Source organism: Chanodichthys erythropterus, chromosome 19 (assembly GCF_024489055.1).
Source record: "Chanodichthys erythropterus isolate Z2021 chromosome 19, ASM2448905v1, whole genome shotgun sequence".
NCBI lineage: Eukaryota > Metazoa > Chordata > Actinopteri > Cypriniformes > Xenocyprididae > Chanodichthys > Chanodichthys erythropterus.
The window spans coordinates 30127335-30144723 of record NC_090239.1 but is presented as its reverse complement, the minus strand read 5'-3'; the positions used below and the strand labels follow the sequence as shown (position 1 = coordinate 30144723).

The 17389-nt window shown below is 34.4% G+C and overlaps 1 protein-coding gene across 1 annotated transcript in view; it reads right to left on the bottom strand.

Annotated features, from left to right (window-relative positions):
- myof (myoferlin) overlaps positions 1 to 16771 on the bottom strand; it is a 39326-nt gene extending 22555 nt beyond the window's left edge. The window contains exons 1-19 of the mRNA XM_067368919.1: positions 16601 to 16771; positions 16449 to 16504; positions 16087 to 16178; positions 10618 to 10726; positions 7637 to 7730; positions 7221 to 7354; positions 6987 to 7115; positions 4731 to 4793; positions 4574 to 4624; positions 4448 to 4478; positions 4248 to 4363; positions 3666 to 3792; positions 2547 to 2650; positions 2402 to 2470; positions 2261 to 2304; positions 1882 to 1964; positions 1713 to 1748; positions 292 to 420; positions 74 to 183 (exon numbers count right to left, since the gene is read on the bottom strand). Of these exons, the coding sequence (XP_067225020.1) occupies positions 74 to 183; positions 292 to 420; positions 1713 to 1748; positions 1882 to 1964; positions 2261 to 2304; positions 2402 to 2470; positions 2547 to 2650; positions 3666 to 3792; positions 4248 to 4363; positions 4448 to 4478; positions 4574 to 4624; positions 4731 to 4793; positions 6987 to 7115; positions 7221 to 7354; positions 7637 to 7730; positions 10618 to 10726; positions 16087 to 16178; positions 16449 to 16504; positions 16601 to 16688 (1665 nt within the window). The 5' untranslated portion in view covers positions 16689 to 16771. The remainder of the gene's footprint in view (positions 1 to 73; positions 184 to 291; positions 421 to 1712; positions 1749 to 1881; positions 1965 to 2260; positions 2305 to 2401; positions 2471 to 2546; positions 2651 to 3665; positions 3793 to 4247; positions 4364 to 4447; positions 4479 to 4573; positions 4625 to 4730; positions 4794 to 6986; positions 7116 to 7220; positions 7355 to 7636; positions 7731 to 10617; positions 10727 to 16086; positions 16179 to 16448; positions 16505 to 16600) is intronic.
- Positions 16772 to 17389: the final 618 nt, after the last annotated feature.

The following is a 17389-nucleotide window of genomic DNA, read 5'->3' as shown; positions in this document are numbered from 1 at the left end:
AAGAACACAAAGCTGTAAATAAAGGCTTCAAGAGAAAAACTACTCTGTATGCAAACTCAACAAAGAGCCACACCTGAACAACCAAGATATCGTCGCTTGGTATTTCTTCCACAGACGTGTCAGCTTTTCCATCAAGTTTAGTAGAGAGTTCAACAAGAATTCTCCCTCGATAAGCCGCCCCTTCTCCCTGCAAAATTATTCAAAAATCCTTCAGCGCATTTGAAAATGCATTTTTACTGAAAATAAATTCTCATTACTTGGGAATGGAAACATAAAATGAATCATCACTACTTGCCTTGCCCAAATTAAGGTCGTCATATGAGTCAGGTAATCCTGAGAACTCTCTCAAGCTGCCATACAGACTTATATAGCAAGGCCCAAAAGTAGGCAGGAAGCCCATCTCAGATTCCCCAGTTTCTCCTGTGGAATAACACATTCAATTAAAAGTTTCCAGTGACATGATATTAGTTAGACAGACAGAGTGAGATTTGTTAAAGAATCACAAAAGCAGTGTTCTTTAAATTAGTATTATTAGTTATTATGAATCATTTAAAATACATACAGAAAGCCATGTTTAATTTAATTATATACACTATTATTCAATTCATGCTGCGATTTCAACTACATGGATAAACAATGTTAGTGATTAATGTCAGCACAATATGATTTCACAACTGAAATATTACATATTTATATAATTTTTGGAATAAATAAGCATCTCTTATGCTCACCAAGGCAGTTTAAAAAAAAGAAGAAAAAAAAAAGAAGAAAAGGAGTAAAAACAGTAATATTGTGAAATATTACAAAATGTAATTTTATTCCTGTGATAGAAAAGATAAAAAAAAAAAAAAATATATATTATATTGTATATATACAGTCATGCTCAAAATTATTCATACCCTTGGTAAATATGACCAAAGAAGGCTGTGAAAATAAATTTGCATCGTTAATACTTTTGATCTTTTATTTTTATTTTTTTAAATCTACAAAAATCCAACCTTACATTGGAGAATAATAATTTTAAATGGGGGGAAAATCTCATTATGAGAGAAATGTTTTTCTCTAATACACACTGCTCACAATTAATCATACCCTTTTATTCAAAATTTTTTGCAACCTTTGAAACATTTGAAAAGTAACTGACACTACTGGAAATCCAAACGGGATGGGTTGTATAGTCAGTAATTTTGAGCACAACTGTAATAAATATATATAATTATTATTTGATGCCAAATGACATTTTAAAATAGAAAAGTTATTTTAAATGTAATATTACACAATATTAATGCTTTTTTTACTATATTTTTGATCAAATAAATGCAGCCCTGGTAAGCATAAGAGACTAAGAGACTATTATTCCAAACTTATGTTAGTGAGATGATTAATTATGCCATGCCATTTTATTTAGGTGATTAAGGCTATCATAAATTTCATCGTTTAACTTTTTGTCACATTGCATTGAAAAAAATAAAATAAATAGCATAATCGCTCCATGCTTATGCCAATTCGAAAGCGTGCGTAGGAACAAATTAACTGCAGCCCCTTGGGTACCGCATACTTTCAGAACAATATGAATAAAAACTTGCTTTGAGAGAATAACCTGTTAAATAAAACTTAAAAGAATTGCATGTTAACTAGAATTTTCTTTAATGCCTATATTGTGTGTTTGGACACAAGGGACTGCAGACGTGGAATTAGCGCAGATATTCAACCTTTATTTGCTGAAAATTCATCTCCTGGGTGATCCTCTATCACAAGGAAAACAAATAAAGATGAATAAAAGAATATTTGTTTTGAATTTCATACTACAACCTCAAAAGTTCAGGACCCTTTAATAATACAAAAGTTTGACATGAAAATAGTGTATTCTGTATTTTATACCTTCAACTTCACCACCAGAGGATGCTATTTTGGACAGATCCAGAAAAGTGGTGCCTATGGCATCATTCCCAGTGAGGCGATCCCTGAGAAAGAGGGGGAGTCAGCTTAAATGTTCCAGTGTGTCATAGAATCAGTCCAGCTAGGGGACATCTCAGTTTTTCCACTGTTCCCTAAGCAGCTGTAATCTGGTTTATGGGGAGGAATGCATTGTGGGAGAGGGTGGGACAGTCCTGCTATGACTCATACTGCCTGCCTGTGTCCTCCCAGCTCAAAACACTGACCAAACTTTGACTCCCAGCTCACATTCCAAGACTAACACAGAGGATTCTCTGAAATGTTCATATCCGCTGAGGCCATACAACTTTACACTTATGCTCACCAGTCAAATACACTCAGCTTGATTCTTTCACACATGGACGGGAACTGTAAAACAAGTCAAAAGTGTTCCCAATTAGAAACGTCTGTGGACTAACAAATTAATAAAGTGCAAAATCAGAACTTTCCCAATCCAGCCAATTACCTTGACCTGCAGATTGAGCTGCTGGTTCCACTCTGGGTTTGCATTCTTCTCAATTATTTTTGTGCAGAGCTGAAATACATGTAACTGTAGTTCAGACAAAAGGTAGAAGAAATATGTGTGTACAGTATGTCTGGGTGGACTGTACCTTTTTGCCTGCAAACCAGGCCTCAACAAATGGATCCACTAGATTTTTCTTGTTTTCTTGACTCCCAAATGCTTCTTTTATACTCTGGGTGATGGAGTCATCCACTGAAAACAAAAAGCATTTTAAAGTTACATCTTACATACACTTTAAAGTCAGGTACATTGTTTCACAGTCTGAGAAAAGAATAAAAGTTATTAAATACAACTTATTTTGCTATATTTAAAAGTACAACTTAATTATATCTGCAAGTTAAACAGTAAGACGCACACAAACAGCATTTAAAAATTACAACTTTTGGAGCCTTCATCTTTCCCTCGGGTCATTTTGACCCGAAATTATTTTTTATTATCATTTATTTATTTATTTATTTATTTATTTAATTTTTTTTAAATCTAGTGTTTATCGGAGTGGTCCAAGACCTAAGGACTTTTGTCGCACTTGGAATTGGAATACACACAAAAAAAATTGACAATAAATTGGCTGAAATTAAAAAAATAAAATAAAAATAAAATTACTATATTTTAATACAACTTATCTAAATATTTTCAACTACATCTGCTAGTTAGGCAGTAAGTGAAATGTAAACAAACAGCATTTCAATGTTTAAACTTCCATCACTTTAAAGTGGAGTTTATTCTTTCACAGTCTGAGAAAAGAAACTGTTTGGTACAACTTACTAAATACAACTTAATTTACTAAATTTTATTTACACCTCATCTAAATATTTTAACTACATCTACTAGTTAAGCCATACTTAACCATTTTTAAGCACAAAAACATTCTGTATGATCATGAACAAAATAAAATACCATCATAAACAAAATAATACCAGCTTTCTCTGATTTTTTCAGTCATTAGCTTAACTGAAAGACATTTGAGAATCAGAGAACTCTGTGCATGTGTTAAAAGTCACAGACTCAACAGTTGATGGCAGGGAACCGTTTCATGTAAGCTAGTGTGATACCACCTTGAGGTATCGAGAAGTGACTCAATATGCCAGCTCAACAAATAAATGTGGCCTTTTCCTGGGCTAACAGTAGAATTAAAATCATATCATCCAAAGAAGATTGTCTGATGTGCTCCTTTAGAAAACAAATGCAAAAGGAAAAACTGTCATACTCTGGGGCAGGTCCTCAGCCCGAAACACTTTGAGTTTAAGTGTAACCCATCGGAGAGCGATGCCAGCGGGCAGCAGCAAGTTACTCTCCACATCATCTTTATCACTGTCCTCCTCTTTCCTTTCCATCTGCCAAATAGACATTAACCAATAAGACCAGTTTATACAGCTTGTATAGCATGAGCTTACACAGTTTAAGTTTGTTTTTTTCTTCTCGTGTGCTATTGCATATTCACTAAATATAAATAAATTCAGATTTTGTCAAGTTAGACGTGTTTCTGGGTCAACATTCCTGTCTGAAAATGTAATCCTTACCATATCCCTCCCCTAAACCTAATAACTTAAACCTAAAATCAGAGGGACATGATAGGTGAATATCACTGATGTAGAAGCACCTGACCCTGGTTCTGAGCCTAAACTTGACAAACTGTAAACTTGTCCCTCAAATCTGACTAGTTGATTGGAATGTTGTTGCAGGATCCGCATGTTGATCCAGGAACATGTTATACTTGGTGAAATCAGGTTCTGCAAAAGTGTATCTACAGTGCAAAGATGCCAATATAAATTATCTTCAAGGGACGTACCGGCGGTTCATCTCCTGTTCCCACCACAAACATGCTGACTTTGATGTAACCTTTTGCTCCTGAGCTCGAGTCATCTGGGTCACTCAGGAGAACCCATTTCTTCATGATACAGTGAGCTGGGGTTTAAAAAAATGAACTTTTAATGATTATTTCAACTACAGATAAAATGTAATCATTATTTTGTGAGTGTCAGATATTACCTGGTTCATCATAGATGTAGCCAATATCAAGCTACAAAAAGAAAAATTCATAAGTTAATTTTGAATTGCACTGTGCGTCTAGTATTTTTTTATTTTTTTTTTTAAAGCACTTTTTTACTGAATTACCTTGAATTCACCCATGAGACAGTCTGATCTAAAAGAAGAAGAGTTATACACCTGTAGAAAAGAAGAACAACATCACAGATAATAACATTAGATCCCTCTGTTTTGTGATATTATAAACATGAAAAAAGAAAGGAGGGAAAAATAGTTTGTTTCTTACCCGGAAGCTTATAACCTCATCGAACAGTTCAGAGGGCAACATGTTGATGTTAAAAAAGAACATCTGCAAAGAGTGATACATACAGTATTAAGTGATATTCTATTTATATTTTAGTAAATGATGGCTTTTCAAATAATCAGGAATAAAGTCTAAGGCACATCACTAAAGCTACAGGCTTTTTTCGCTCATGTGTGACTCTGATCTGATTTTTTCGATTCTGATTTAGGCCACTTCCATATGTGGTACTCCGTCCAATACAGTTCAGATGTTTTGCAATGCATCCACAGTCTTAACAGTCATTTCAGAATTTGTGTGTCTTTTACGTAACTCTAAATTGACATTTGTCACAACTCTGCGCTGACGGGAGTGACTCCAAAAGATTTTATGGTATTTTTTTGGTCAATCGGTTAAAGGTGCCCTAGAATTAAAAAAATTGAATTTACCTCGGCATAGTTAAATAACAAGAGTTCAGTACATGAAATGACAGTTGGGGTGTACGCCCCCAATATTTTTAATTTTTAAACACTTGCAGTCTGTATAATTCATAAACTTCATTCTTCTTTCAAATCTCTCCAACAGTGTAGCATTAGCCGTTAGCCACGGAGCATAGCCTTAAATTAATTCCAAATCAAATGTAAACATCCAAATAAATACTATACTCACATAATCCGACGCATGCATGCAGTATGCATGACGAACACTTTGTAAAGATCAATTTTAGGGTTATATTAGCTGTGTAAACTTTGTTTATGCACTGTTTAAGGCAAGCGCGAACTCAGGGGGCGGAACCTGAACCAGCGCATTTCTAATTATGCCCCAAAGTAGGCAGTTAAAAAAATTTATTAAAAAAAAAAAAAAATCTATGGGGTATTTTGAGCTGAAACTTCACAGACACCTTAGACTTATATTACATCTTGTAAAAACACATTTGATGGCACCTTTAATATGGAAGACAGCCGTTCCTGTGACGGTAGTCAGTGGAGGGACAGTGTTTGTTATTATTCTTTTGCAAATGCAGGTCAGTTTGGGACTGTGATCAGTTCACACTCGAATCTAATATTGGCCACATAAAAAAGAAAAAAAAGAAAAAAACTGAACAATAAATCAGAATTGAGCACTAAGGCTTGCAATGTGAACATAGACTAATATTTTTTTTGTCAAATTCTCTTCCGGCGAAGATTAACAATGAATTTTATTACAAAAATGTCATTTTTTAACACTTTAGCTAGCATTACATTATATAATCACATTTTTGTTCATGCAAATGCTTCTTGTGTGAATAATAACCATTCAAGCACAACAAGACACAAAATAGAACACACTGTCTGAGACATACACATGACTCAAGCACACAGAATGCCCCTTCATTTACACAACAACGATGTACTAAAAACGGAAACGTTTTTTTCTTTACATGGATGACAATGTTTTCAAAACCATCCTGGTTCACACGGATCTGCACTTTGATATTCTTCTTGTTATTTCCCTGTAGTGGCTAATAAATCGTAAGTCTCACACATTCACATAAAACACTTTATTTCTGCATTGAAAAATAAGATTAATAGACTAAACACATAATATGCATGTGCAAGACATAATCGTTTTCACAGATTCATGTTTTTTCCACTTTGAAACACGTTTTCAAAAGTTTGCGTTTTCAGGCCACCAAAACGTATAAAAAGTTTTCTGTTTTTAGTTGAAAACGGTGTTGTGTAAACACCTTTTGTGCTTGAACAGACAAAAAAAAACAAAATTATGCCAGAATGCCAGTAACCTCATAAGGATAGTCTTAAATGAGTTAAATAAAGTCTTAAATGAATGTAAAGAGTTGTGAAGAAAAGAGATGCGTGTCAGATCTGTGTCAGGTCTTAAAGTGACACAGGGCCTAATAAACCTGCTGCAGTCCCTCATTAAGGATTAGCTTTAATAAGGATTAATATATATTAATTTTTAAATTAATCTATATTTAATTTATAATGTATGCAGTGAAGACAGAAGTGTTTGAAAACTTTATTCAATTTTGTATATTTCATACCTTTTCGATCAAATATTTATATTGTCTTTTTGTAGTTTCTACACTAATTGAGAATAAATGTGAATTTATTACAATATAAAAATATATTAAAAACTTTAAAGTTAATTGTGATTAATAGTAATTAAAATCACAGAAAAAAAAAAAACATGATTTTTTAATCAAATGACAGCACTTATAAATTAATTAAATAATAATAATGCAAAAAAATGTCAACTGTGTACCTCATCAAAATATGGGTTATTTCCTTTCCTGATCCTAGTTCTGTGTGTTTCTCCACACACATGCACTTTGACCACAGGTTTGATGTTATTTCCAGGCAACTGACGTCCCTCAATCACCCGCACACGTATCTTTGACAAAAACAACAACATTTTAAAATGACTAATAAAACAAATGCAGTCAACATTTAAAATGGAAGAGACATTTGTAAAGATGACTACAGGAGGCTGCTGTACCTGAAAATCCTGAGGTTTGTTGGCCAAATTATGACGTTTCCTTGTCCTAGACCGAAGTTTCTGGCCAGGCTCACCAGGGGATGTGACAGCGCCCGGTACCCCAGCATCAGTGGCGTCTCCTTCTTCACCCCCAGCTGATCAATGCACATCCACAAAGAAAAAGAAACACATAATGCAGCATGTTATTGGTCAGACTTATTGGCAAACATGCAATTCACATATTCAAAGCTAAAGCCTTTCACAAAATGATCTTCACAGATTCCTGTATTCGACATATAACCATAAAGTATCTGAAAAATGTATTTCTTTACAGTTCATTTTTACAGTTCATTTTTACACACCATCAAGCATGTCATCTGTAAAACACTCCATTGCAAGATCAAACAGAAAAGCACTGAGCCACACACTCAGCTAACCTGTGTTTCCAGCCATGCTGCCATCTTGTTGATCTTGTGGATTTGTCATAGCACCCGCAGGTGGCTCATAGCCAATCACCATGCTGATGGTCCCCTACAAAAGGACGCAGCTAATTATCTCATAATAATGTGTCAAATAGACTACATAAATACTGAAAGTGCCTCAAATGTGAAAATATTGACACTGATGCTATAATCACAAATTTCATCACAGCAAATGTTTAAGGGCTGTTTTAATATGCCTCTCAGATTTAATACATGTGATGACCTAATTAAAATTAACCAGTCAATTAAGCCTGTAAATAAATGGGAGCAAATGTTTTAAACTGAGGTCACAATGGGTCTCATTCAATATCACTGTGTACGCACAAACGATGAAACAAATTCATCAGAAACTTTCATTCTAAAATGCATTCAAAATTCATGAAAAATGTAGAAACAAACATACATAAAAAAAATAAAATCACATACACTTGGTGGACCAGATGAAATTTTAATGAAATTTAATCATATATATGCATACACAGTAAAAGAGTAAGAAAGGGTGCGTTATAGCTTAAGCGGCCTCTGCATAAAGACGCAGATACATGTATATACAGCTGACTAATAAGAAATCAGTAATCTGGGTCAATATTAAAGTAGTTTATTGTGTTTGAACTTGTTTTGCGGATGGCACACTTGGCATTGCTTGAGGATCTTGCTGTGAGTGCTGTCAGGCAAGAGAGTGACTTTAGAGGGCGTTGTGTTTGCTAAGAGTAACAAAAGGAAATGGTGTGCAGAAAGTCTGTATATGGACATGGTTTGGGTGTGTTTTATACACATTACTTACCTTGGGCATGTGGTCGTTCATTTAGAATACACCGAATTCATTAACATTAGAACAAGGTTAAAGGGTTAGTTCACCCAAAAATGAAATTTCTGTCATTAATTACTCGCCCTCATGTTGTTCCACACCAGTAAGATCTTTGTTCATCTTCGGAACAATATTAAGATATTTTTGATGAAATCTGAGAGCTCTCTGATCCCTCCATGGACAGCAATTTAACTACCAAAATATCAAAAATATCTTATTTGTGTTCCGAAGATGAACGAAGGTCTTACGGGTTTGGAACATCATGAGGGTGAGTAGGCGGAAATTTTTGATGAGAAGTTCTCCTGTGCATATAAATAATAATCCATACAATTATTAGTGAATGAGACCCAATATTACTTATTTAGATTAAAGCATTTAATAAAAGAACACGCAAAACATAAAGGATATGTTTAGTGGAAATTAATTCTGCAGGTACAGATTACATGAATACCTACTTAATATATTTGAAATACAAACCCGATTCTAAAAAAGTTGGGACACTGTACAAATTGTGAATAAAAACAGAATGCAATGATGTGGAAGTTTCAAATTTCAGTATTTTATTCAGAATACAACATAGATGACATATCAAATGTTTAAACGGAGAAAATGTATCATTTTAAGGGAAAAATAAGTTGATTTTAAATTGCATGGCATCAGCACATCTCAAAAAATTTGGGACATGGCCATGTTTACCACTGTGTGGCATCCCTTCTTTTTAAAACAGTCTGCAAACGTCTGGGGACTGAGGAGACAAGTTGCTCAAGTTTAGGAACAGAAATTTTGTCCCATTCATCTCTAATACAGGCTTCTAGTTGCTCAACTCTCTTAGGTCTTCTTTTTCGTATCTTCCTCTTTATGATGCGCCAAATGTTTTCTATGGGTGAAAGATCTGGACTGCAGGCTGGCCATTTCAGTACCCACATCCTTCTTCTATACAGCCATGATGTTGTAATTGATGCAGTATGTGGTCTGGCATTGTCATGTTGGAAAATGCAAGGTCTTCCCTGAAAGAGACGATGTCTAGATGGGAGCATATGTTGTTCTAGAACTTGGATATACCTTTCAGCATTGATGGTGCCTTTCCAGATGTGAAAGCTGCCCATGCCACACGCACTCATGCAACCCCATACCATCAGAGATGCAGGTTTGTGCAAGGACAACTTGGTTTGTCCTTGTCCTCTTTAGTCCGGATGACATGACGTCCCAGTATTCCAAAAAGAACTTCAAATTTTGATTCGTCTGACCACAGAACAGTTTTCCACTTTGCCACAGTCCATTTTAAATGAGCCTTGGCCCAGAGAAAAAACCTGCGCTTCATGTTTAGATATGGCTTCTTTTTTGACCTATAGAGTTTTAGCCGGCAACGGTGAATGGCACGGTGGATTGTGTTCACCGACAATGTTTTCTGGAAGTATTCTTGAACCCATGTTGTGATTTCCATTACAGTAGCATTCCTGTATGTGATGCAGTGCCGTCTAAGGGCCCGAAGATCACAGGCATCCAGTATGGTTTTCCGGCCTTGACCCTTACGCACAGAGATTGTTCCAGATTCTCTGAATCTTTGGATGATATTATGCACTGTAGATGATGATAACTTCAAACTCTTTGCAACTTTTCTCTGAGAAACTCCTTTCTGATATTGTTCCACTATTTTCGCCGCAGCATTGGGGGAATTGGTGATCTTCTGCCCATCTTGACTTCTGAGAGACACTGCCACTCTGAGAGACTCTTTTTATACCCAATAATGTTGCCAATTGACCTAATAAGTTACAAATTGGTCCTCCAGCTGTTCCTTATATGTACATTTAACTTTTCCGGCCTCTTATTGCTACCCGTCCCAAATTTATTGGAATGTGTAGCTCTCATGAAATCCAAAATGAGCCAGTATTTGGCATTACATTTCAAAATGTCTCACTTTCAACATTTTTGATATATTATCTATATTCTATTGTGAATAAAATATAAGTTTATGAGATTTGTAAATTATAGCATTCCTTTTTTATTCACAATTTGTACAGTGTCCCAACTTTTTTGGAATCGGGTTTGTATAACAAAAATATATATTAAAATCAAATTTTTTTGTGTGGCATTTGATTTGAGAGAGAAAAAGAGAAAAAAAACTCACTCCTATGTTCTTGCCATTTTCATCCACTAGAGCCAAGTTTTTCACCGGTAGAGATTTAACTTGGCTACTGGCAAGGTCTTTCAAAGAAACTTTTGCTGAGCCAATTAACCTAAAAAAAAAAAAGGAAAAAAAAAAAAAAGATGATTAAAATAAAGACCTAAATCAAGCAGGTTAACTGATATCCCATGTTTCTGTCAAGCATAATATCGGTCTCATATACAGCATTTCAAATACTGAATACTGTGAATTATATGACTTTTTATTTGCATTGAAGTGCAGTGCACCATGAAATCAAAACTTAATTCATGTTCCTGGTCTTATTGTGAATTATTCATCAGTTAATATTATTCAAAAAAAGCAAGAAACAACAACAACAACAACAACAACAAACCAACCAGGTTTGCCTTTATAATATTTTATAAAAACATCAAAACTTGCTCCACCTCTGAAACAACTTTCTTTTTGGCTGACATCATGAATTCCTCTCATTTATATTAACCCTTCCCCTCCATAACATTATAATATAATATAATATAATATAATATAATATATTATATTATATTATATTATATTATATTATATTATATTATATTATATTATATTATATTATAATATAATATAATATAATATAATATAATATAATATAATATAATATAATATAATATAATATAATATCTGAATATAGAAGCAAAATTAATAGTAAAAATCATTGTCTTTTTCATTTGTTCTGCCGGTCCAACAAATGCTACATAAACAGAGGTGGCACATGAATTCACAATGCGTGAATATATACATAGAGAGAAGTTCTTTGTGTACTTTAACTCTGAAGTCACAAGAGAGATCTCCTCCAAAAGTAAATAATGCCACCCAGATTAATACTGTGATCGGGACGTTTAGTAGGTCAGCATCCAAAGCCCATTTTCCATCTGAGCATTGCCTTGGCCAAATGAAATATTTGCTATAAAACTCCTTGATTAACTTTGTAGCCACAAACGACAGCACGTCTACCAAATCTACCTCTACACATTTGATTAGTGGGCTACTAATCAATAATATTAATATTATTTAATATTAATATTATTAATAATAATATTTAAATAATAATAATTAAATATTATTAATAATAATATTATTTCACAATAATGATAAGACTTAAACATTAGACCTGGGGCCTTTACCATGAAGCTGGTTTAGGTGGCTAGCCAGGTATATTTGGGTTTTATCTTTTTTCAAGATTAAGTGCATGGGCCGGATTCATGAAACACCAATAGCACAAATATTTGTGTATAACATTAGAAAAGAATTAAGTTTTACAAAGTCTTAAAATTCTGTTCTTAAAAGCATTTGTGTGTAAAATTCAATGCATATTTACATGAATAGTTTAAAAAAAAAAAAAGATAAAGCAAACCACCCAGGTGAATAGAAAAGTAGAAAAATACTACCCTAATTCCTCAGATGACCGATTAAGAATTGCATACATTTTTGTATTACAAGTTTTCTGAAATGTTACGTTTAAATATGCAATTGATACATTATATAAATATGCTCTAATTTGCATACATTTCCAAAACAGAACAATCTGAACATTGGATAAAGCCAGGTTCAAAATTATTTTCTTGACAGAGTCAAAAGTTTTTACAGTGGAGATTTTGGATCTCATTTTAACAACAGCCAGAAATAAATTTAAAAAAAAAAAAAAAAAAAAAGGGTGCTATATATAGTACAAAAAGTGGTCATTTGGCTCGTAATCATAGGAGAACCACTTTAAGTGCTGTATAGCACCAAATCTTGGTGCTTCAGTGGTTCTTCACCGGTTCTTTGGGATGACTGAGGTGCTGTTAAGCCCCTGTATGGTTCTTCAGCAGTTCTTCAGTGGTTCTTTGGGGTGGTTAAGGTGCTATATAACATCACTGCTGTACAAGGAACCTGTTAAGCCCCTTTAAAAGGTTCTTTATGAGACAAAGAACCACTGTTGGTGCTGTTTAGCACCATTTTTGTTGAAGAATTAAAAAAAAATAAAAATAAAAAATAAAAAAAGCGATATGGCACCTCTTACATAGCACAATTTGACAAAGGTGCACCTTTAAAGATATGGTGCTACATTGCACCAAAAGTGGTTCCCCTATGATTACAAGCCAAGAACCACTTTGTGCTACAGTATATAGCACCTTTTTTTTTTTTTTTTTTTTTTTTTTTTAGGAATAAGGAAGTTTAGGAATAAAAGTTTAGGAATAAAATGTATAAAATCAGACATATAAACAAATTTTAAAAACCTTAAGAATATAGATAAAACTGAAAAGTTGTGTATGTATGGAATACTGAAGTAGAGATTTCTGGCTGGTGTAGAAAAAAAAAAAAAAAAGAACCCTTTAAAAGATATGTATAGACACAAATAAACCGCAATAAAATACACACTTAAAAGCATATTTTGAATGTTTTCTTTCCACTAATGTGGAAAAATACGCAATTAAATAGTCTATGATAAAGGGCCATTTACAACTAAAAATGTAAACTTCTTATATGCTTTGGCATTCTGGTGACTTGGTAACAAACTTTTGTAAACGGTTTTCAAAGTGCAAGTTTTTGAAAACGATACCGTTATAGTCTTTGTGTAAACCGCAAAAACATGAATCTGTGAAAATGGTGACGGCATGCACATGCATATTATGTCTTTAGTCAATAGGCGTGCGCATTTGGTGCGAGTGCTCTGTAAAAAAAAAATGTGTATGCGCAGATGTGTAGTCTTTCTTGACAAAGTGACATTGCCAACTACTTGTCTGGCATGCATAATGTTTTTAGTTGTTCTCGCGATGTCTGTGAAGAGGGATAGTTTTGATAAAGCGGTCATCTGTACATAGAAAAATCTTTTCCATTTTTAGAACATTGTTGTGTAAACGTACCTCATGTAAACCTGCGCTTTTCTAGCCTTAAATTACAATTTACACAAGAATGGTTTTATGAACAATTTACACTTAAATGAATTTTGCCTTGTAAACCTTTACGTATTAAACCTGCATTTAATTGTATTTAATAATTCTATGCAAAATTCATGTAATTGGTTTTCAAACAATTTACAAAGACATCAGCTCTTGTGTTTCTTGAATGATTCCCATAAGAGTCCTTGAGTTTAGTTTTGCCTCATATATTCCTATGAACAAAATTCTCAGGAAAAGCATCACAACATCCTATGACAACAAAACAATATTTGTACCGAGCAAAATTCTCAACAGACTCCAAACTAATATTCAAAACCTGATGATCTTAAGTTTCAAACAAACATGCCAAAGCAAACATATAAAGCAAAGGTAACCACACCCTCCAACATATCGCCTCATTCCATTACCTTTATGGAATGCCATTTCTGAGATCCTTAACCAGAGGTGATTCCAAGTATGATTAATATTTACTTGTGACAAACACACTCCCTGTATTTTAGCACACATATGAAAGCATTTCATTGGGAATTAAACTCTAAATGCACTGTGTGCTACAACTCTGGCCTTGCGGGAAGCAGACTAGATCAGTGCCGTGATGCTCTTCATTTGCCAGACTCTCAAACAAAATTGATTTGAAATGCTACAATGCTACTTTTGTTCCAAAGAGAAAAATACATGTGTCCCACAAGATTTTGCCAAATACGTTGCCAGCTCAACATTCTAGAACTACATTCTCAGACAGTCCAAAAGTATAATTTTATATGCCTGCCCTATCCCTAAAATCTGATTAATTGATAACAATATTGTTCCAAGACTAACAAAGATGTTGATCCAGGAACATGTCCTACAGGAAAATGCCCAACAAAATCAGTTAAAGATCCATTGAAATTTGAAATGTTGAGTTTTTAGAGCTTGTAGTTCATGTCTATTAGGTTTGATGCAAGGTAAAGGCTATTAGATATCTCCAAATTCCTGTGTGGATAGGGATTACATCAACACAGGAAAGAAAACTGCTAGTCCAGCCCTTTCATAGTCATTAAACATACAATATATTTCCACTGTCTGGGATACACCTTAAATCCCACTGATATTAGAGTTAAATTGAGCAATAACTGTGGTGCTTTACTCTGATTAGCCAATATTATCTACATATGTGCTATTCTGCAACACCATAACTAGTGTTCTTTCAACACAGCAACAGGTAAACACTTCAGTATAATGCTGTTCTTATGAGATCACGAATATAAGCTACATGTCAAGGCCCCAGATATCTGCCGTTTCCTCATAAATCTTCAATGTAATATTTATTTTACTTTGCTGACTAACGTATAGCTGTCAGAATAAAAAAGAGAGAGAGAGTAATCCTTAAAATACAACTCAGTTCATTTTACTTGGTTTGAAAGCATCTCAATGTCAGTCCAGTGTAATTTCTCAGTATATAGAAACATCACAATGAACAGAAGACGGTGATTAATACTTGGCAGCATATGATAACATATTTATATAATGTGAGAGAGAAATCATCAGGGGTTGGGGGCAAAATCTGCTTTTTTACATCCAAGTATGTCATTCCAGATTCTTTATGGGACTGTAGTTCATTATATAAAAAAATTAAAGTTTAACATCTGACACACTTAATATTCTGTCATAATCATAGTTATGGCAAACTATTTTGTTGATGTCAAAATAATTTTACCGTTTACAGCCCTATAATTATTCGAAAGAGGAAGAAATCAATAAATTGATTAAACTGAAGTATTTGACATGAAAAAAATGTAAATTTCTTCATACAAAATAAAGGATGTCTATGAAAATCAAATGGAATAAATGAAAAAGTTATGGAATAAATGACAGACCCACATGACATCAACAAGACAATTTGCATGAAATTGCATGAATGTAAATTTCTTTGTGTTCGCCACTGGATTTCCTCTAATGCTGTTCTCAAAGAAGAATCTGGAATAACTGGAAATGCATGAGATTTATAGCCCAAAATGGTGATAAAGCCCTATAAGATCCTTCTATTTATTTCTATTCTTTATGCAAGAACTGCATTTCAGACCAGCAACTAACAATCACTTATTCATCCAGTACTGCGAACCAAACGCCTCCGTTCCACCCCTCTTGGCATTATAGAGCAGGTCTGAACACGGCCGTGAGGGTGTGTGAGAGGTGGAGGGTATTACAGTATCAAACTGGGAAAACCAAGATTAACAGTGACTATTACCCTGAAATGCAGTGACTACTTTACACTGTGACATGCAACAGATATGAATCTAACCAAGAGAATGAACTGATGCAAAACTGTGCATTGAACTCTCTGTATTTTCCTGAATCGCAATTCACTATGAGTTAAAATGTGTCTAGTCCGTTCCAACAGGTCAAAACTCTTAAGCCCTATATGCTTATTAAACTTCTGTAGTCATACAACCTGTATTTGATTAGGGTGGGAACAAAATCAACACCACACTGTTTGTCTTACACTGGTTAATATTGAGTGTATGACTCAATTGAGCGGTTGAATAACACTTACTTGTCCTTGCCAAGAGTCTCGTAGTCTTTCACAAACACGTCAATGTAGGAGGAAGAATCAAGAGGAACACCTTTTAAATCAAACTCAAGTGTCTAAAGGGGAAAAGAGCATTCAAAACTTCAAAAACTCTCACAGCAACTGGAGAAATGCTAAACTGTGCCATGTAGAAGGTTAATATGCAAGCAGTCAGTCTCAGGTGATTAAAATCCCATTAAATTAACTTAAAAACAACAAATAATAATAAAAAAATTCTCATTAAACATACTGTATGTGCATTCACAGTTTATATGTCATACACAGCGAACTTGAATCTCATTCTTTTGTAATAAGCGTTAAAGTGTATAAACAAAAACTCAACAGACCTCATTCCACACCGGGTTCACTTCATTGCTAATGGACTTGGTTTTCTTCTTTTCGTCTACAATTATACGAAAACCATCAGGTCAAAACTAACAGTCGGTGCCGCTATTTTGCTGTTTTAATGGCTACATATGAAACAAAAAGGATTTCTTACCTTTAAACACCACAGATGTGATGGGGTCTGGACTGCCCAATTTCTTCTTGGGCAAACCCGCCGCAGACTCAACTGCCACGCGCAACATGACAGAAAAAAGCACAAGAGGCTTTCATTCAATGTACTTTCATAATGATGTCTCTCTGTATGTGAGAATGTGCACTCATTGCAATGCCCTCATCCATTTGAGAGTTTGTAAAGGGTGTGGACTTCACTGACACAATGTGGCAGACTGCCTACCTGTTCATTTCACTTATATTTAAGGATAGGACGCTCACATATTGCTTTTAAATTAAGAAATACTTTTTGGTATATCATTAAGAATATTGCCTGAATGCTTGCCCAAACTACACGTAAAATTCCTAATCTTATTTTAAAGTTAAGAGATGAGACACAAGCGCCACCTAGCGGTGCATTGTACGAATCACATAGATGAACAATGTTGTGCTCATCAAAAGAACATGCTGGCATATTGTAATGAATCTGGGATTGTTGTATGTGATGAGAGTTAAGTAACTGGAAATCATTCATTCTCCTACTACCTTCAGAGTGGCTGGGGTTAAGAAAATGGCGTGCACTCTTGAGCAGGTTTTTATGCGGCCTGTTGGCATCCCCTCTTCAAACAGTAGCGTTTAGTTCCGGTCCCTCGAGTTACTGCTGTCACGCCATTTGCGCTTAAAATATATTGGCTAAAGGTGTGGGCGCTTGGTATCGGTAGAAATCGTTTTAAAATTAATTAAAAAATAAAATTGTTTTCTGCAGACTCCACCTGATTCTTGTTCTACACTG